Source organism: Culex pipiens, chromosome 1, assembly GCF_016801865.2.
Source record: "Culex pipiens pallens isolate TS chromosome 1, TS_CPP_V2, whole genome shotgun sequence".
Classification (NCBI taxonomy): domain Eukaryota; kingdom Metazoa; phylum Arthropoda; class Insecta; order Diptera; family Culicidae; genus Culex; species Culex pipiens.
This window is the reverse complement of record NC_068937.1, coordinates 114,388,685-114,410,160: the sequence shown is the minus strand read 5'-3', so window position 1 is coordinate 114,410,160 and position 21,476 is coordinate 114,388,685. Positions and strand designations below refer to the sequence as shown.

Genomic DNA, 21,476 nt, shown 5'->3' with positions numbered 1-21,476 from the left:
ATTTTTCGTTTTAAATTTTTCTTACTTTTAACCACAAATACGAGTTCTGCAACCTTATTTTAAACAAATTTGATTGTCTACTTCATTATAAAATCAAAATTTTAAGTTTTTTATCTCCGCTTTTTCGGCCGCCAGCTTGGATTCAAAATTTCTGGAGCTATACAAAGTTGGCCACAATGCTCAATGAAGTTTGATCATCTGTAAAAGGAGTGAAGTAAAAATGGACACCAAATCGATCCGAAAACTTATTTCTAACAAATATAAAATTGTTTTTTTTTAAATTGATGCTAAATCTTTGATAGTCTAAAAAAAATAATTTGATAAAAATTGCCCAGGTTAATACCGATGAAAAAACAAAATTCTATACAAAAATAACTTTTTAAGCTCTCAAAAAAAAAAAACAAAAATTGCCTGGCTCAAGTCACTTGATTTTCATTGTCTTACATTTTCATTTCATTTAAAAGAGGTTCTTTAGTAAAATTTTATGATAATCAACTTTGTCGAAGACAGCCTGTTGGACAAAGTTATGACTAGAGCATTGAATTTCATATGAGAATCTCACTTGAAGATTATTTGAATGGAAATAAAACAAGAAAAAAACGTGTAGAGGAAAGTGGGGCAAGTTTAACAAGCTAAGGAAATGCTCGTTATAACCCAATAAAAAAGTTAAAAAATTTGTAGGATTTTATTATCATCATTTTATTTCAGGTCTTGACTAAGACTTTGATAGAAAAAGTTTGAAAAACTCCTGTTTTTTATGTAAAAAAAATATTTTAATTTTTTTGATTTTGGAACGTTTCTTCAAATTTAAGATTTAATAATAATATTTTATTAAAAATTTGATCGTTTTTAACAAAAAAATTATTACCTAGATGATAAATATTGAATTTTCATAATATCACTATATTTTGTATGGACATTTTTTTTAACAATTGTTTATCAGTTTTTAAGTATTTTTATGTATTTATTTCCCAATAAAATATGTTGTTGCATCAATTCGTATTTATTTTCATACTAAAAATCCATATGGTACACTTGCCCCACCTGAACAAGATTTTTTAAATGCCATCAACAAAAATAACCAAAAGTTAAATCATACTTTATAATAGGTGCAAGTCATTGGTAGGGACACTATCGATCTAGGAAAAAAAAGCATTTTGATAAAATGAGCCTTAAAACAAACCCTACACTGAAAAAAATAAAAGTACCACATTCCTAAATTCTTGAAATTTTAGCTCCTTTCCTTATTAAGTAATCCAAAAAACCCGATTACTAGAGTATTTTAACCATTAGTGGACTCCCTAGTAGAGCCGAAGCACATTTTTCACAAATTTTCAATATTTTAAGCATTTTTTCATAACCCTTTGTACAAAACAATGAAAACTGAAGTCTTTTGAACAATTTTGACTATTTGTTTTATCAGTTTATTTGTTTTTGAGCAGAAAAATAGCCATTGGAAAAAAAAGTTTTTTTTCCTTTTATAGACCCCCTTTTCCTATAGTGGACCCGGGTCCATAATCCGATTGTGGACCCGGGTCCACTATAGGAAAACTGTTATTTTTAAACCAAATTTAACCGATATTTGATGTTTTGATGCATGGTGTAGGTCTAATGATAGATATAATGAATAAAAGATGGATTCTGCTCATTTTTTATCATAAAAAAATATGTTTTGTTAACAAATTTGGCTTCAAACAACAACAAAACCAAACATACATTTAAACACATTTATTTCCAAAAAAGATCAGAGAAAACGTTTCAAAACCCACTGTAAACATAAAATAATAAAAAAAAGTAATTTTGATGCACATTTTTTTCATATTAATTACATAAATGGTTGACCAAAACTAAACAATAGATTTGTTTACAGTTGCTGATAAAACCACGCATTTTTATTAAAAAAAATGTTTTGTTCTTGATTTATTATTATAAAATATCATTTCAAACTGCAATTATGATGCTTCAGTTAAGTATAATTGACTATAGTTTTGATTAAATATATTTTTTGTACGGATTCTGCATTTTTGGTACTTTTAACATGAAACAGCTATATTTATACTCATAATTGAAAAATATATGCGTTTAGGTTGATAACGACAAGCATTCATTGTATGTTTAAGAGATACTTTTGGTTAAATACACAGTTTTCTTCATTTTTGAAGGTTTAATTAACAGGGGTCCACTTTTGGAAAAGTTTGGGTTTTCGTTGTCCTATATTGGACCCCCCGAATTTTTGCTCGAAAATGAGCAGTTCTTCGCTTTATTTTAGTAAAGTTCCTTAAACTTACATTATTTCGACTTGCTGAAGTTAAATTATCAGCCAAAAAATGATTGGATAGTTAATTCAATCATAAAATATAAATGCAGTTTTGTTGTGAAAATGCTAGTGGCCATGACTGATTTCAGACGTCGAACTCGAAACACTTGTTTTGGTGAAAAGGACAGTTAAATATCAGTCAACATTGGTTTAAATGATGCTGAACATGTCAAATAAAAGATTTGTAGACAATAACACGCTTGAAGTTGCGATTGTATTGAATTTTTCATCAAAAACCCTTCAGAGGGTCCACTATAGGAAAGGGGTCCACTAATGGATTCCGTACCCTAAATAAGGAAGAGGCAAAATTCCTAGAATAAAGGAATTTGGTACTATTTTTTTTATTTCAGTGTAAGCCTTATTTTGTACTTTCCAAATATTATAAGAAAACAAAGGTTTTGAAAAAAACTTCATTTCTGGAGTTTTTTTTGAAAAGGTCCAATAAACCAAATTTTCAGTTTTTGTTTTTTGGGTGTTTTTTAATACCCCTGACTCAAGGCGGTTTCAAAAATACCCAAAAAGCAAAAAGTGGAAATTTGGTTTATTGGACCTTTTAAAAAAAAACTCCAGATTTAATCTTATACCCCGTGGCGTTTACGTCGCTTTGGCGGTTATGTGATTGTAGAATCAGCAAGTTGCATTGCTAGAAGCAATTCCAAAATTGTAAAAATTACGGCCGTAAGAGCGATTGTTCCTCTTGGCCCCATATGGTCGTCTTGCCCCATCTTCCTTTATTGTTTTTTGTTTTTTTTTAGCCAAGAAAAACATTCGTTCTTTTTTCGGCAAGACGCCTCCCGGGTCTCCTATGTTTAAAGGTATGGCACGGGGAGAGGGCACTTTGAATTTTGTTGCATCCGCCTCGGGATTCGATCTGGCGACCTCTAGATTGTGACACAGGCAAACTTGATTTAAGAATATTCAATTAACTTCAACCTGATTATCTTTAAAAATCTCATTTCTTCACCACCGTTCATAATCTTTGCCAGAAGCCTGCTTTCGGGAAGAGCTTTTCTCTCAGGCAACTACCGGCCGGCTTCCATAAAGCCTTTCGAAAATAGTCCACTACAATATGTATAAATGTTAGGACTAAACCTTCACACACACACACACACACACGCACACCCACACACGCCCAGAATAACAATAAACATTCTCAGCACCGTTAATTTCCACGCCTGAAAGTAGACGAGCGAGCATCCCCTGTGGGAGTGAACGGGTGCAGGAGGGAAAAAGTGAGAGAGCATAAATGGCGCGGGTGGTTGCGCACTTTTTTTTTACTCTCCCCCTTTACAAATTCCTAAGCCGGCAGCATACTTTCAGGCGCTGGATCGTGCAACGAGCGGGAAAACTCAGACGTTCAGAGTGGCGTAGTGAATGAAGAGAGTGTGGTTGGGTATGCGTGCTTGTACGTGTGGCAGGAAAAAAAAGCTCAACGCTGGTTGGAATGATTTTATTACCCCACCGGAGAGTTACATTAGAGGCTACGTAAAGTTATTTTACGTTACGTTGATATGGTGCATATTTTACGGCGTTGTTTTTTCTTGTATAATTTACTGGATTGATTTTTAGTTGGACCGGGACAAATTGATAAAAAAATTAGTTTACAACAGCTAGAGCAAATTACTGCCATTACACTCATTATCCTTTTGTCGCCCCTTGTTGAACTTTCTCCAGCCAGCAGGGGTTATTAGTAGTGGTATAAATCTAATCTTCCAATTACGACCATTGTTCTGCTTGGCACAAACACACAAGGATAATAATAGCCAACCGGAAAGGGTTGAGGCAGGATCGTTAAAGGTGTTCCATGCTTTCGAGCTTTTGAGGGATGTTCTGCATGACGGCTGCCATAAAGGATCCTTTTTGTGTCCAACTGGGGGAAAATTCTGATTTGGAACCCTTGTCGTTCAGCCTGATGAGCTTACAGGGGTACTGGGAGAGAACTCAGAGAAAAGGCATTTCCATCAGTGGGAAACATAAATGATGCCTCAACAGTCTTTTCCCCTTCCCGTGGACCCAGTTCTTCATCATCAGATTAGTAGTGTCATAAATTTAAAGCTTATCAGCTGACGGAAACGTCAACGAGCTGTTTGTTAAAGCATCCTTTAAAGTATTTTATTCGAAAAAAATGTGTTTCGCAACCTTAATCACAAACCTCACAAAGAGTGTTTTTCTTCGCACAAAACGTTTTAAATCCGACTTTCGAACTGTTAATTTAACGTCCACAAATCCGCTTAAATCCAGCCTGAAAAGCCGTAACTTAAATCCTTTTTTCTCGCACTGCCCACCATTGAAAAAACGGCTAATATCCACTTTTGGCAAAAACGAGATATTAGCACCAGGTGGTAGAGGATGTTCCAACGCATCTTCTGGAACTTGAATTTCACTGAAATAGTGTTTAGACTTGGCTGCCGATGCGAAAAACCAAACGGCTAATATGCCACTCTTATGGGAAATTGCCTTGACGGAGATTTTGTGACAAACACTAAATCGCGTTTTTCTCGGAATACTTGATTTGGCATAATAGCCAAATTTTCAATTATGGGCAGCGCAGGAGCCACGATAAACGATTACTTTTCTCTGTGGCCACAAACGGTGTGGGCACACGCTTTACTGGAAAAGCTCAGCATCCTCTTTTTTCTCCGCGAACAAAAATACATTCATCTTTTCACTTATAGCAGCAGCAAGAGGGAGTGAGAGTGAAAATGCGATTAATGTGATATATGAGCAACTCTCTACCAAAACCGGATAAGGATTTTATTCGCATTTTTTGATTTGGCTCAAACTTTGTGGGGGCCATCCCTATGACCAAAGAAGTTATTTTGTGTCATTGGTTCACCCATACAAGTCTCCATACAATTTTGGCCGCTGTCCATACAAAAATGGTACGTAAACAGCTATAACTTTTGATAACAAAATTCGAACAAAAAAAAAAAAACATATGTACGTGGGTGTACAGATTATTGAACATAAATAGATGACGATTGGTTTGATCAAGCGAACACCTGTAAACTGGACCAAGCCGCTGGCGGGTATGATAGTTATTCATGCATTTCATTCATTCATTTTAACACCTGTAACTTTTGATTGAATTTTCTGATCAATTTGGTGTCTTGGGCAAAGTTGTAGGTATTGTTGAGGACTGTTGAGAAAAAAAAGGTATATGGAAATATTTTAGCAGTTTTTTTAATTGACATTTTTTCACAAAAACTTAATTTCTCAAAAAAATATATTTTGATTTTCAAGGGTTTTCCCAAAATACGTATTTTTTGATTTTCGAGATTTTTTTTATATGTTTTAGGGGATAACAACTCGCAACTTTTGAGCTATAGAGAAATATGGTCAAAAAATCTGCCGCCGAGTTGAGATTTTTTGAAAAAAATGTGATTTTTGGAAAAAAATCTAAATTTCATGCCAAAAGAAAAAAAATTACCTCAATCTTTTATGTAAAATTGAATTTGCAATCGAAGAGTACTTTGCAGTTTTTTTGATAAAGGGCTCTGTTTACAAGATATAGCCACCGAAAGTCCAATCTTCAATGTCTCTTAGACAATTTTATAGCAAATTTTCTGAACTTAAAAAAATATTTTTAGAAATGGTCGAAAAACTGCAAATATTTCGTTAAAATCAAACTTTCAGGGTTGTTACGGACGGCGCGGATCGCGCGGATGGCGCGGATGGCGCGTATCGCGCGGATCTGGCGCGGATTTGCTGGCTAATTTTACTCAGGCGCGGATTTCGCGCGGATAGCAATTTTGATAAATAAAATAATTGAAAACGATAGAATTTCTTTCAAATTACAAAGGAAAATATTATTAGGAATTAAATAAATTAATTCTTTTCGTTGAGTGCGAAAACATAAGTTTCTAAGAAGTTGTTAATGATGAAAATTTTCTTCTAAAAATCATTGATTGTTTTTTTTTTCTTAATATGAAACTTTGAAATAATCTTCAAGTAGCGATTTTTTAATGTATTGAGATTTGTTATATAAATTCACTAGCAAGAGTAAGAAAAATTAAAAAAAAAAAAACTTACAGAAAAGGATCCAAATCAAAAGTGCTCCTAGGGTAGAGGACCCAGTTTTCGCCCTGCTCCAGTTTTCGCCCACCTACTGGATTCAATCTGTATTTAGCAAACTTATACCATTTTTTGGTTTAATTTATTATGCAGGTTCACATATTCATTCATTTCTAGTACTTATTGAAACTTACCTGATGAATTTGTATTGTTTATTTAGTTTTTATAAGCTTTTCAAAAAAAGCATTACTGCAGCCGCCATATTTTTTGCCAATTTAGCCTACAGCGGGTAATAATGTCAATGAAGGAAAACAACTCATTTTGCAAAAAATAATGTAAATGAATAATTCATTAGTTCACTGTATGTCTGAATTTCATGAAAATCTAGTGATATACCTGTTTGAAACGTTTACCAAAGGTTATTTCAATAAAATAAAGTGCGCGATTTCTGAGGTCATGAAGAAACATGCGATCCAATTTTCGTCCAGGGCGAAATCTAGTATTGTGTTTTAAGATTTTATCTAGAACCAGTTTTCGTTTACCATAAAAACTTATCTAATCGCAGCGAAATGTGCTTGAAAATATATTTGGAACATTCTAGATTATTTTTTAAGGATAAATAATCATATTTATTCCTTTCATTCAAAAGGGGGTTTTGGTATAAACATCAGTTCAAAAATTAACCTAAGCTAAGATATGGGACACCTAGATCAAATGTAGTAAAAGTTTACTGGTACAGAGGAGAAATTAAGCAGAGGATAGAAAAGTAGTTACACATGTGCTTTAAGAGGTACTCGAAGTTTTATATTGAGTCAATTCGGGAGCGAATGTCTATAGGGTTGAAGCTCTTCTAACAAAATCAACAACAACATGGAGCTAATTGTAACTGTGTGCCCTTATATTGGGTGAATCGGGACACATGAGTTCTATCACAAATTTTGATTTAGTCATATTTTTTTAGTGAGAGTGAGAACATGTTTTGGTTTTAGTTAGTATAAACAAAGAACCTCAACATTAGTAAGATATCTGTAATGAAAACTTCTAGGGTTTTTTGAACTTCAATTTATTTTACGACAAAAGATGTGCACATCAATGAAATTGAGCTTCGGGAACATGTTGTGTATCAATAGGAGACCGTATTTTCTTAGCTTTGTGTCATAATTTCATTGGATTACTTGATTTTTGTCGTGGGCAAAAACTGGTTCCAAGGGTGGGCGAAAATTGGATTTAGGGGGGCGAAAATAGGCTCTTCAAAGCACTTTATTAAAACGCAAAATTTTATCAAAAATGAACATGTAAATTGTAAAAACCTTGTGGAAACCTAAAATCAAAAAGTTTATCATAGTTCTACAACAAATAGAACCAAAAACCATACATTTTCATTAAATTCTCATCAAATTTCCTAGATTGCCACTATAAAGTGGGCGATTTCTGGGTCCTCTACCCTATTTGGATCAAATTTAGCATGGAAGCTCCTTGGCCAAAATTAGGAGGATGCTAACGGCAGCCATCTTGGGGGTTGAGATTGATACCGCGCGCAAACTGCGCACAGTAAAAACAAACATATGTTTTCATTTATATTTTTTAAATAACATAAATTCTGAATTACTGTAGTAAAAGTAAAAACTACACAAAAGTTACGTTAAACGTTTCATAAGATAAGAGAACAACTGAGATTATCAGCCAGATGTGTTTTTAATGATCCCAACTTTGGTAGTCTATTTTGCCCATAAATTGAGAAAAATTACATCAAAATCATACCCTTACTTTTAAACGTAAATTGCGGTGAAATTTTCCATCAAAAAATGATCAGGTTCGTTCCATTTTATGCATGCAGTTTTTGTACTTTTTTACAGTGCGCAGAAGATTTGTTTTGGTTCCGTTATGAACATCTGTTCTTTTGTTCTGGTGCCGTAAATGACAGTTCTCTTTTGTTCTGGCTTTGTTTTGGTGCCGTAATTGACAGCTTGTGATGGCTACGGCCGAGTTGCCTGTAGTGAAGTATAGATGACGCCCCCTCTGGCCAAAATAATGAGACCCGTTTGTTTTCGATTGGTTTTTTGATCATTGCTGAAATAGGGTGGCCCAAAAATTGCACGATTCGATGATTTTAGATGAAGTTTATGTACAGTCAAGATTGTTCGAATAATCAAATCACGAACAATTTATTTTTCGTTTTAAATTTTTCTTACTTTTAACCACAAATACGAGTTCTGCAACCTTATTTTAATCAAATTTGATTGTCTACTTCATTATAAAATCAAAATTTTAAGTTTTTTATCTCCGCTTTTTCGGCCGCCAGCTTGGATTCAAAATTTCTGGAGCTATACAAAGTTGGCCACAATGCTCAATGAAGTTTGATCATCTGTAAAAGGAGTGAAGTAAAAATGGACACCAAATCGATCCGAAAACTTATTTCTAACAAGTATAAAATTGTTTTTTTTTAAATTGATGCTAAATCTTTGATAGTCTAAAAAAAATAATTTGATAAAAATTGCCCAGGTTAATACCGATGAAAAAACAAAATTCTATACAAAAATAACTTTTTAAGCTCTCAAAAAAAAAAAAAAAACAAAAATTGCCTGGCTCAAGTCACTTGATTTTCATTGTCTTACATTTTCATTTCATTTAAAAGAGGTTCTTTAGTAAAATTTTATGATAATCAACTTTGTCGAAGACAGCCTGTTGGACAAAGTTATGACTAGAGCATTGAATTTCATATGAGAATCTCACTTGAAGATTATTTGAATGGAAATAAAACAAGAAAAAAACGTGTAGAGGAAAGTGGGGCAAGTTTAACAAGCTAAGGAAATGCTCGTTATAACCCAATAAAAAAGTTAAAAAATTTGTAGGATTTTATTATCATCATTTTATTTCAGGTCTTGACTAAGACTTTGATAGAAAAAGTTTGAAAAACTCCTGTTTTTTATGTAAAAAAAATATTTTAATTTTTTTGATTTTGGAACGTTTCTTCAAATTTAAGATTTAATAATAATATTTTATTAAAAATTTGATCGTTTTTAACAAAAAAATTATTACCTAGATGATAAATATTGAATTTTCATAATATCACTATATTTTGTATGGACATTTTTTTTAACAATTGTTTATCAGTTTTTAAGTATTTTTATGTATTTATTTCCCAATAAAATATGTTGTTGCATCAATTCGTATTTATTTTCATACTAAAAATCCATATGGTACACTTGCCCCACCTGAACAAGATTTTTTAAATGCCATCAACAAAAATAACCAAAAGTTAAATCATACTTTATAATAGGTGCAAGTCATTGGTAGGGACACTATCGATCTAGGAAAAAAAAGCATTTTGATAAAATGAGCCTTAAAACAAACCCTACACTGAAAAAAATAAAAGTACCACATTCCTAAATTCTTGAAATTTTAGCTCCTTTCCTTATTAAGTAATCCAAAAAACCCGATTACTAGAGTATTTTAACCATTAGTGGACTCCCTAGTAGAGCCGAAGCACATTTTTCACAAATTTTCAATATTTTAAGCATTTTTTCATAACCCTTTGTACAAAACAATGAAAACTGAAGTCTTTTGAACAATTTTGACTATTTGTTTTATCAGTTTATTTGTTTTTGAGCAGAAAAATAGCCATTGGAAAAAAAAGTTTTTTTCCTTTTATAGACCCCCTTTTCCTATAGTGGACCCGGGTCCATAATCCGATTGTGGACCCGGGTCCACTATAGGAAAACTGTTATTTTTAAACCAAATTTAACCGATATTTGATGTTTTGATGCATGGTGTAGGTCTAATGATAGATATAATGAATAAAAGATGGATTCTGCTCATTTTTTATCATAAAAAAATATGTTTTGTTAACAAATTTGGCTTCAAACAACAACAAAACCAAACATACATTTAAACACATTTATTTCCGAAAAAGATCAGAGAAAACGTTTCAAAACCCACTGTAAACATAAAATAATAAAAAAAAGTAATTTTGATGCACATTTTTTTCATATTAATTACATAAATGGTTGACCAAAACTAAACAATAGATTTGTTTACAGTTGCTGATAAAACCACGCATGTTTATTAAAAAAAATGTTTTGTTCTTGATTTATTATTATAAAATATCATTTCAAACTGCAATTATGATGCTTCAGTTAAGTATAATTGACTATAGTTTTGATTAAATATATTTTTTTACGGCTTCTGCATTTTTGGTACTTTTAACATGGAACAGCTATATTTATACTCATAATTGAAAAATATATGCGTTTAGGTTGATAACGACAAGCATTCATTGTATGTTTAAGAGATACTTTTGGTTAAATACACAGTTTTCTTCATTTTTGAAGGTTTAATTAACAGGGGTCCACTTTTGGAAAAGTTTGGGTTTTCGTTGTCCTATATTGGACCCCCCGAATTTTTGCTCGAAAATGAGCAGTTCTTCGCTTTATTTTAGTAAAGTTCCTTAAACTTACATTATTTCGACTTGCTGAAGTTAAATTATCAGCCAAAAAATGATTGGATAGTTAATTCAATCATAAAATATAAATGTTTTGTTGTGAAAATGCTAGTGGCCATGACTGATTTCAGACGTCGAACTCGAAACACTTATTTTGGTGAAAAGGACAGTTAAATATCAGTCAACATTGGTTTAAATGATGCTGAACATGCCAAATAAAAGATTTGTAGACAATAACACGCTTGAAGTTGTGATTGTATTGAATTTTTCATCAAAAACCCTTCAGAGGGTCCACTATAGGAAAGGGGTCCACTAATGGATTACGTACCCTAAATAAGGAAGAGGCAAAATTCCTAGAATAAAGGAATTTGGTACTATTTTTTTATTTCAGTGTAAGCCTTATTTTGTACTTTCCAAATATTATAAGAAAACAAAGGTTTTGAAAAAAACTTCATTTCTGGAGTTTTTTTTTGAAAAGGTCCAATAAACCAAATTTTCAGTTTTTGTTTTTTGGGTGTTTTTTAATACCCCTGACTCAAGGCGGTTTCAAAAACACCCAAAAAGCAAAAAGTGGAAATTTGGTTTATTGGACCTTTTAAAAAAACTCCAGATTTAATCTTATACCCCGTGGCGTTTACGTCGCTTTGGCAGTTATGTGGTTGTAGAACCAGCTAATTGCATTGCTAGAAAAATTCCAAATTGTAAAAATTACGGCCGTACGAGCGATTGTTCCTCTTGGCCCCATATGGTCGTCTTGCCCCACCTTCCTTTATTGTTATTTGTTATTTAAGCCAAGGAAAACATTTTTTTCTACTCTATGAAACGTTGCGGTTTCGTCAACGGATCCACAGGCGCGTATTGTTCTTTTTTCGGCAAGACGCCTCCCGGGTCTCCTATGTGTGAAGGTATGGCACGGGGTGAGGGCACTTTGAATTTTGTTGCATCCGCCTCGGGATTCGATCCGGCGACCTCTAGATTGTGACACAGGCAGACTTGATTATAGAATTATCAATTAACTTCAACCTGATTATCTTTAAAAATCTCATTTCTCCACCACCGTTCATAATCTTTGCCGGAAGCCTGCTTTCGGGAAGAGCTTTTCTCTCAGGCAACCACCGGCCGGCTTCCATAAAGCCTTTCGAAAATAGTCCACTACAATATGTATAAATGTTAGGACTAAACCTTCACACACACGCCCAGAATAACAATAAACATTCTCAGCACCGTTAATTTCCACGCCTGAAAGTAGACGAGCGAGCATCCCCTGTGGGAGTGAACGGGTGCAGGAGGGAAAAAGTGAGAGAGCATAAATGGCGCGGGTGGTTGCGCACTTTTTTTTTACTCTCCCCCTTTACAAATTCCTAAGCCGGCAGCATACTTTCAGGCGCTGGATCGTTCAACGAGCGGGAAAACTCTGACGTTCAGAGTGGCGTAGTGAATGAAGAGAGTGTGGTTAGGCATGTGTGCTTGTACGTGTGGTAGGAAAAAAAAGCTCAACGCTGGTTGGAATGATTTTATTACCTCACCGGAGAGTTACATTAGAGGCTACGTAAAGTTATTTTACGTTACGTTGATATGGTGCATATTTTACGGCGTTGTTTTTTCTTGTATAATTTACTGGATTGATTTTTAGTTGGACCGGGACAAATTGATAAAAAAATTAGTTTACAACAGCTAGAGCAAATTACTGCCATTACACTCATTATCCTTTTGTCGCCCCTTGTTGAACTTTCTCCAGCCAGCAGGGGTTATTAGTAGTGGTATAAATCTAATCTTCCAATTACGACCATTGTTCTGCTTGGCACAAACACACAAGGATAATAATAGCCAACCGGAAAGGGTTGAGGCAGGATCGTTAAAGGTGTTCCATGCTTTCGAGCTTTTGAGGGATGTTCTGCATGACGGCTGCCATAAAGGATCCTTTTTGTGTCCAACTGGGGGAAAATTCTGATTTGGAACCCTTGTCGTTCAGCCTGATGAGCTTACAGGGGTACTGGGAGAGAACTCAGAGAAAAGGCATTTCCATCAGTGGGAAACATAAATGATGCCTCAACAGTCTTTTCCCCTTCCCGTGGACCCAGTTCTTCATCATCAGATTAGTAGTGTCATAAATTTAAAGCTTATCAGCTGACGGAAACGTCAACGAGCTGTTTGTTAAAGCATCCTTTAAAGTATTTTATTCGAAAAAAATGTGTTTCGCAACCTTAATCACAAACCTCACAAAGAGTGTTTTTCTTCGCACAAAACGTTTTAAATCCGACTTTCGAACTGTTAATTTAACGTCCACAAATCCGCTTAAATCCAGCCTGAAAAGCCGTAACTTAAATCCTTTTTTCTCGCACTGCCCACCATTGAAAAAACGGCTAATATCCACTTTTGGCAAAAACGAGATATTAGCACCAGGTGGTAGAGGATGTTCCAACGCATCTTCTGGAACTTGAATTTCACTGAAATAGTGTTTAGACTTGGCTGCCGATGCGAAAAACCAAACGGCTAATATGCCACTCTTATGGGAAATTGCCTTGACGGAGATTTTGTGACAAACACTAAATCGCGTTTTTCTCGGAATACTTGATTTGGCATAATAGCCAAATTTTCAATTATGGGCAGCGCAGGAGCCACGATAAACGATTACTTTTCTCTGTGGCCACAAACGGTGTGGGCACACGCTTTACTGGAAAAGCTCAGCATCCTCTTTTTTCTCCGCGAACAAAAATACATTCATCTTTTCACTTATAGCAGCAGCAAGAGGGAGTGAGAGTGAAAATGCGATTAATGTGATATATGAGCAACTCTCTACCAAAACCGGATAAGGATTTTATTCGCATTTTTTGATTTGGCTCAAACTTTGTGGGGGCCATCCCTATGACCAAAGAAGTTATTTTGTGTCATTGGTTCACCCATACAAGTCTCCATACAATTTTGGCCGCTGTCCATACAAAAATGGTACGTAAACAGCTATAACTTTTGATAACAAAATTCGAACAAAAAAAAAAAAACATATGTACGTGGGTGTACAGATTATTGAACATAAATAGATGACGATTGGTTTGATCAAGCGAACACCTGTAAACTGGACCAAGCCGCTGGCGGGTATGATAGTTATTCATGCATTTCATTCATTCATTTTAACACCTGTAACTTTTGATTGAATTTTCTGATCAATTTGGTGTCTTGGGCAAAGTTGTAGGTATTGTTGAGGACTGTTGAGAAAAAAAAGGTATATGGAAATATTTTAGCAGTTTTTTTAATTGACATTTTTTCACAAAAACTTAATTTCTCAAAAAAATATATTTTGATTTTCAAGGGTTTTCCCAAAATACGTATTTTTTGATTTTCGAGATTTTTTTTATATGTTTTAGGGGATAACAACTCGCAACTTTTGAGCTATAGAGAAATATGGTCAAAAAATCTGCCGCCGAGTTGAGATTTTTTGAAAAAAATGTGATTTTTGGAAAAAAATCTAAATTTCATGCCAAAAGAAAAAAAATTACCTCAATCTTTTATGTAAAATTGAATTTGCAATCGAAGAGTACTTTGCAGTTTTTTTGATAAAGGGCTCTGTTTACAAGATATAGCCACCGAAAGTCCAATCTTCAATGTCTCTTAGACAATTTTATAGCAAATTTTCTGAACTTAAAAAAATATTTTTAGAAATGGTCGAAAAACTGCAAATATTTCGTTAAAATCAAACTTTCAGGGTTGTTACGGACGGCGCGGATCGCGCGGATGGCGCGGATGGCGCGTATCGCGCGGATCTGGCGCGGATTTGCTGGCTAATTTTACTCAGGCGCGGATTTCGCGCGGATAGCAATTTTGATAAATAAAATAATTGAAAACGATAGAATTTCTTTCAAATTACAAAGGAAAATATTATTAGGAATTAAATAAATTAATTCTTTTCGTTGAGTGCGAAAACATAAGTTTCTAAGAAGTTGTTAATGATGAAAATTTTCTTCTAAAAATCATTGATTGTTTTTTTTTTCTTAATATGAAACTTTGAAATAATCTTCAAGTAGCGATTTTTTAATGTATTGAGATTTGTTATATAAATTCAACATAACATTACAACTCATTATTTTTAAAACATCTGCCTTACAATTCAAATAAATATCAAATTTCATTAAAATCAAAAGAACAAAATTCGAAAAATTACAGAATTTTAAAAATTTTAAGCTATGAAACTTTTTAGATTTTCTATGTTTTTCTATATAAAAATTTAAATTTTTAAATTTTTGGTTTATTGAAGAAAATAAAAATTTTGTTGCCACTCTGATTCAGGTAGAATTGATTCTACTCCCAATGGAGCACCTGCAGTCGAGCAGTTTTTGACAGTTCGCTCCATAAGAAATACATTGTAGAAAAAAAAGCAAAAACTGCTCGAATGGAAATGCTCCATTATCACAACATGACGAAATCCACTTAGAAATCTGCTAAAATCTCTGTTAAAAGCGAAATGCAATGTTAAAATTAAAAAAAATAAGAAATCTGGAATTCAACAATTTGAAATTTCAGAATTTACATATTCAAATAATAAAAAAAATAGAATTCATAATTTGATATTGTCAAAACTTACAGACTTAAAAAACGTAAAAAAGTACGAATTATTAAATTGAAAATTTAAGAAAATATAACAATTGATTTTTTTGTTAATTTTTAATTTTTTAAGAAAGTTCTTAAGTTATCAAATTATTAAATTATTAAATTTTTAAATTATTTGATTATTAAATTATTAAATTATTAAATTATTAAATTATTAAATTATTAAATTATTAAATTATTATATTATTATATTATTAAATTATTAAATTATTAAATTTTTAAATTATTGAATTATTAAATTATTAAATTATTTAATCATTAAATTATTAAATTATTAAATTATTAAATTATTAAATTCTTAAATTATTAAATTATTAAATAATTAAATTATTAAATTATTAAATTATTAAATTATTTAATTATTTAATTATTTAATTATTAAATTATTAAATTAATAAATTATTAAATTAATAAATGATTAAATTATTAAATTATTAAATTTTAAATTATTAAATTATTAATTTTTTTTTTGCCATTTTCTTAGTTCGGATCATTTTCAGAGTCATATTTTAGTTTAGAGAAATTTAGAGAAGAAAGTAATAGAAATTTCGTGTTTCGATTTTCCAGAGTAAAGTTTTAGCGAGATAATTCACTAAGCACTAAATACCTAAATTTTATAATTTGGTGATTTATTTTATGGCATTAATTTTTTTAAAATTTTCGAATTTATTTTTTTTCCTGAATTTGTTTTTAAAGCAACGATATTTAAAGTGTTGCAAAAAATGCTAATATTGTTTCAGAAATGGCAAAAAAGGTTCCATTTGGTACAAGTGGGATATGAATCCACAACTGATCAACGGTACTTATCCAAATGCCTTCTGTATTATTCTTTTTTCGTTTAAAATTTCATTCATTATGTTACTCTCTTCTATGTTTGTCGCGATTTTTTTTTTATATGGCGCGGATTTCGCGCGGATTGGGTTTGGGGTCGGCGCGGATCTGGCGCGGATTTTTTCTCGACGTTTCCGTAACAACCCTGAGGTGGTTATATCTTGAAAACGGAGCCCTTTATCAAAAAATGTGTTACAAATTCAATTTTACATAAAGAATTGAGGTTAATTTTTTTTTGGTGTAAAATTTCGATTTTTTTTCCAAAAATCAATATTTTTCAAAAAATCGTAACTTGTGGGCAGATTTTTTTGACCATACTTCTCTATGGCTCAAAAGTTGCGAGTTTTTGTCCCCTAAAACATGTCAAAAATCTTGAAAATAACAATAGTCCTCAACAATACCTAATACTTTGCCCAAGACTCTAAATTGATCAGAAAATTCACTAAAAAGTTACAGCTGTTTAAATATTTACGAACCATTTTTGTATGGACAGCTGCCAAAATCGTATGAATGCTTGTATAGGTGAACCAATGACGCAAAATAGCTTCTTTGGTCATAGGGAAGGCCCCCACAAAGTTTGAGCCAAATAACAAATGTACAAAAAATAAAAATGGTCGAAATCGGTCAATTTCGTGGAGAATTGTTTAAACGGGTGCTGAAATGCTCTTCTTTTGCTTCCATAGTGGTAAATTTTTACACTTTCCGCATTTTGAAACATTCTTATCCCAGATTTATGCAATTGAAAAGTTAGAATGTTCTGGCGAAATAGTACTAGGTAACTGCCACAAGTTGCAAAGAATATTAAAATCGATTACAATTTCTTTGAATCGAATTGTATGTCAAAAGTCAAATGTTGTGTTGTGTTGTGTTGTGTTGTGTTGTGTTGTGTTGTGTTGTGTTGTGTTGTGTTGTGTTGTGTTGTGTTGTGTTGTGTTGTGTTGTGTTGTGTTGTGTTGTGTTGTGTTGTGTTGTGTTGTGTTGTGTTGTGTTGTGTTGTGTTGTGTTGTGTTGTGTTGTGTTGTGTTGTGTTGTGTTGTGTTGTGTTGTGTTGTGTTGTGTTGTGTTGTGTTGTGTTGTGTTGTGTTGTGTTGTGTTGTGTTGTGTTGTGTTGTGTTGTGTTGTGTTGTGTTGTGTTGTGTTGTGTTGTGTTGTGTTGTGTTGTGTTGTGTTGTGTTGTGTTGTGTTGTGTTGTGTTGTGTTGTGTTGTGTTGTGTTGTGTTGTGTTGTGTTGTGTTGTGTTGTGTTGTGTTGTGTTGTGTTGTGTTGTGTTGTGTTGTGTTGTGTTGTGTTGTGTTGTGTTGTGTTGTGTTGTGTTGTGTTGTGTTGTGTTGTGTTGTGTTGTGTTGTGTTGTGTTGTGTTGTGTTGTGTTGTGTTGTGCCAAAATTACAACCATACGATAGGTGTTCCGGTTGCGTCTAGACGTAAAAAGGCTTCATGGTGAAATTTTTTCTTTTCTTCTCAGCCAACAGAATGTTGAAAATGAAAAGGCTTGCAAAAGATTAGCTTTGGTTGCAGTCTGGAAACCAGGTCTTATCGGCAGGTGCACCTGCCTCCACTGTGAGGCATCGCTGCCGTGTCAAGACACACTACAAAAGCTCACACCTTTTCAGGAGGAAGATTCACGGGATGAAGCAGGAATCTCAAAGTCTACACAGCAGTAGTAGCACGATGGGAGCACAGGGTTACTGAACGGATTACGAACGATTTCCCACCCAGCTTTTCTCAGCTTTTTCCCAGGTGACGGCGCAGTTTCAATTAAACAGGAGAAAAAGTGGGGGCGAAAATGAACCTTGTGACATATTGCCGCCCAAGGAGCTGAAAAAAGGTCATCGCGCAACTGTTCTGGTACTGGAACCCTCCCGAGAGATTAAGGATGTCCAACGTTGGGTTTTTGATGTTGTGAAAGGATTACAATTGTCGGACTGAGATTAGTCACGGCTGGTGGAAGACCAAGAGGATTATTTTGCTGGTTTGTAAGAGGCGTTAATTGTGATGATAGAGGGCAGCAGTTGGACTTAATTGAGAGGTCATTAAGTTAGGTTAAGTAAAATTAGATTAGTTAAACTCACCTGCAGTAGATTCCGATCATCACTATACAAGGTACGTAGAAACTTATACAACTAGAGACGACGGCGTAGGTGGGCGTCAGGTCGAGGGCGCACGTTTCGTACTTGACGCCATTAATGATGAGCGAGGTGTCCGTCTCGTCCCGCTTGTCCCGGTGCAGGTCGAGCGAGATGGGCACGAACGACACCAGGGCGGCCAGCAGCCAGATGACGACGATGGTCCCGATGGCAACGCGGCGCGTCACCCAGCGGCCGTACCTGGAAAAGAAGAAATCGAGAGGAAGGTTGAAAATAAATACTGGGATGAAAATTAATTACCCCTCCCCCATTTTTGGATTAAGGTCGCGCGTCCTTTATGAGCGATTAATCATTCACGATTGCGCCGTATTAAGTCCGAATGGAAATTTAATGGATACTTTTTTTTGCATGTGTTATTTATTTTTAAAATATAAAAAAGCCGCCGTTTGATGAATCTTTTTTGTTAATTATTTGTGAGTGCATTTCAACAGATTTTCATATCCGATGCTTGATTAATTTTAAAACATGAGGTGTTTCCATGCGTTGGTTGATATTGTGCGCTGCATAGAGGTGGGCAAAAAAAGAGTGAACCGCTCAAAGAGCCGGTTCACTGAAAAGAGCGAACGAACCGTTGCTCGCAAAAAAGAACCGCGGTTCTTTTCCAAACTCCGGTCTTTTGAAACAACCGTTTCAGTATGGCATGATTTGTGTTATAAATATAGTTTATTGAATTTCCAAAAAATGTAGTATTAAAAAGTTCAATTCTTGCATAAATAAACGCAATTTTAAAATTAATAGCAACTTTTCCAATTCCAATTTTTTTTTCGGATTAAAATAAGATCATCAATACTTCGATATTTTTAAAACTAATGATTGCAATACAGCTGGGGATGTGTAAAAAGTATTTTAAAACTCTTTTTACATTAAAATGTTTAAACCATGGCTTGTTATATTTGTTTGCGACTTTGGCCATAAACTTCCAAAAATATTTGGTACGGCCTAATTTATAAAAGTCCATTGTGAAATAAGTTACGAGTCTTGAAAAAACCATTTTCATCCGAATTTTGAAAAAGAGCGAAAAGACCGTTCAAAAGAGCAGCTCTTTTTAAAGAGCGAACGAAAACGAGCGGCTCCTAAAAAAGAGCGATTTTGCCCACCTCTAGCGCTGCAAATAAACATAGGTGAAATGGCCCATAGAGAAAAGGAACTCTTTAGTTTTGGTCTGTGGAGTGTGTAATAATTGTTAAATTACTATCAAATCTCCGATGTTTGATTTTTTTTAAATTTCCACCAACATTCCCATCGACACCATATTTTTAGGGATTTATTCACGTCAAATTGTGAAAAAATCTCATCTGTTCGAGAAATGTTTTTAAAAATATCGTTTTTGAGTGATCAAACTACAAATTTCCGAAACAAAAAGCGTTTGTAAACATAATAGCCAATGTTTTATGCTAAAAACGCAAATATACAGTATGGCCCATAAAAAATGCGACATGTGCATTTTTTCACTGAAAAAGTGGTGCCATTCTTAATGTAATTAACTATCTGATTTTTTATGTATTATGGTGTTAGTTTAGTATGTTTTAATGATATCGTCATGATAGTTTTTTGCAGTTCGCCAAAACTGTGCACAGGCGGCCTACAATTATCAATGTATTTTTGGAACAATATTTATTTATTTTTTTAAGAAACAGTTTAAAATATCCAACTATGTGCCAAAAGCATCGTTAGAAGTCCCTCTTGAATACGCCCAATCAACGAAATTTTTTTAATTTTGTAAAAATTGGCAATTTGAGTGAAACATGCCATTTTGGTTATTATTTTGTGTGATTCTGTCAAAATAAATCAATAACTTAAAACCGTTGTCGATGGCTCAAAAGCGTGCCCAGCGGGCTTATATTGTTAAAAGTCACATCAGAGCATCTGTTAGTATCAATAACCATTATTAGTAGCATTATTTTTTTTCGTTGAAACAGTGCAGGCTTCAAAAAATTCCAAAAATTGATGCATTTTCAGAATCGGGATATTTTCGAAAAGTTCACTATTTTACTATAAGTGGTAAATAGAATGCGTAAAATTCGGTGGAACTAACTCTTACAGCTCTCAAAAACAATAACCTTGAAGGCTGTTTACTTTTTAGTCCATAAAAATACTATAATAGGCTATCCAGATCGACCAACATTAAAAAAGTATGTTTTTCTATATATGGCCTGGGCGTGGAGCAAATTGGAAAATTTTAAATTTCAATGAGCTGTAACTTAATTTATGCTAAGGGAATGGTTTTAAAGGCATTGATTGTTTGTTGAGATCCTATTTAACATGTACACATGCTACATACATCATAAATAGTAAAAAAAGTTCCGATTTTCACCTAATAACAATGTCGCATTTTTTTATGGGCCATACTGTATTTACTAAGAAGTTTGAAAATTCGTCACTTTTTGTTCACTAAAATGCAAATATCACGTCTTTGCGTGGACATAAACTGAATGTTTTAAAAGAAAAACACTACAAGCTACAACTACAAGCTGCATGCATTAGTTTTGGTTTCACAAATACGCTCTTATGGACTATGTCTGTAAAAGAATATGTTCAGCGGACATAAAACTGTTACTTGAAGCCCCAGACGATCAAATTTGAATGCCTTTAGTATGTTTGATATATGAATTTCTGAAAATAATCGAAGAAAGCACTTTTTTCGTTCAAGCTCAGCACGCGAGTTGTAAACCATTTTTAGGATTTTTTTGTTGTATGGGAACATTGTTCCTGACATCCTGATCTATCATTCTAGAGGTGAGCACCAAGGTTTTGACAACTTTTCAACGCAAAAAATGTCAATTGTCAACGGTTGACTTGTACATTGCATTTGAGCAAAATGCGCAATTTACTGCTCAATTTCCATTTAAACCTGTTGAAATTTGGGCTAGAGGCCTCATTTTCAATACTCTTTCGGGCAGCATTGCGAAATTTCCTATTGAGTTATAACTAGATTAACTTGCTACGAGGAAGCTGTGCATATGCCTTCACAGGCCCGTTTTCAAGCTCTATTGATCGGGCCTCTCTGTTGGCTCTGCTGGCTGGTTTGAGCATTTCCTATATGTTGCGTGGAAAGCTATTTTTACTGAGAACGAAAGCAACAATATTCCACAGAATCGATACCGGCTCCATCATCTGTGGATGCTG

At 33.7% G+C, this 21,476-nt stretch overlaps 2 protein-coding genes across 5 annotated transcripts in view; both read right to left on the bottom strand.

The window, feature by feature from the left end:
* The window catches only part of LOC120428674 (dopamine receptor 1), a 344,147-nt gene that overhangs the window by 14,059 nt on the left and 308,612 nt on the right, over window positions 1-21,476 (bottom strand). For all 4 annotated transcript variants that reach the window (XM_052706195.1, XM_052706196.1, XM_052706200.1 and 1 more), the window contains exon 6: window positions 18,276-18,530. In XM_052706195.1, the coding sequence (XP_052562155.1) occupies window positions 18,276-18,530 (255 nt within the window). The remainder of the gene's footprint in view (window positions 1-18,275; window positions 18,531-21,476) is intronic.
* The window catches only part of LOC120427162 (zinc finger protein 497-like), a 324,949-nt gene that overhangs the window by 234,682 nt on the left and 68,791 nt on the right, over window positions 1-21,476 (bottom strand). The gene's annotated exons all lie outside the window — the stretch shown is intronic.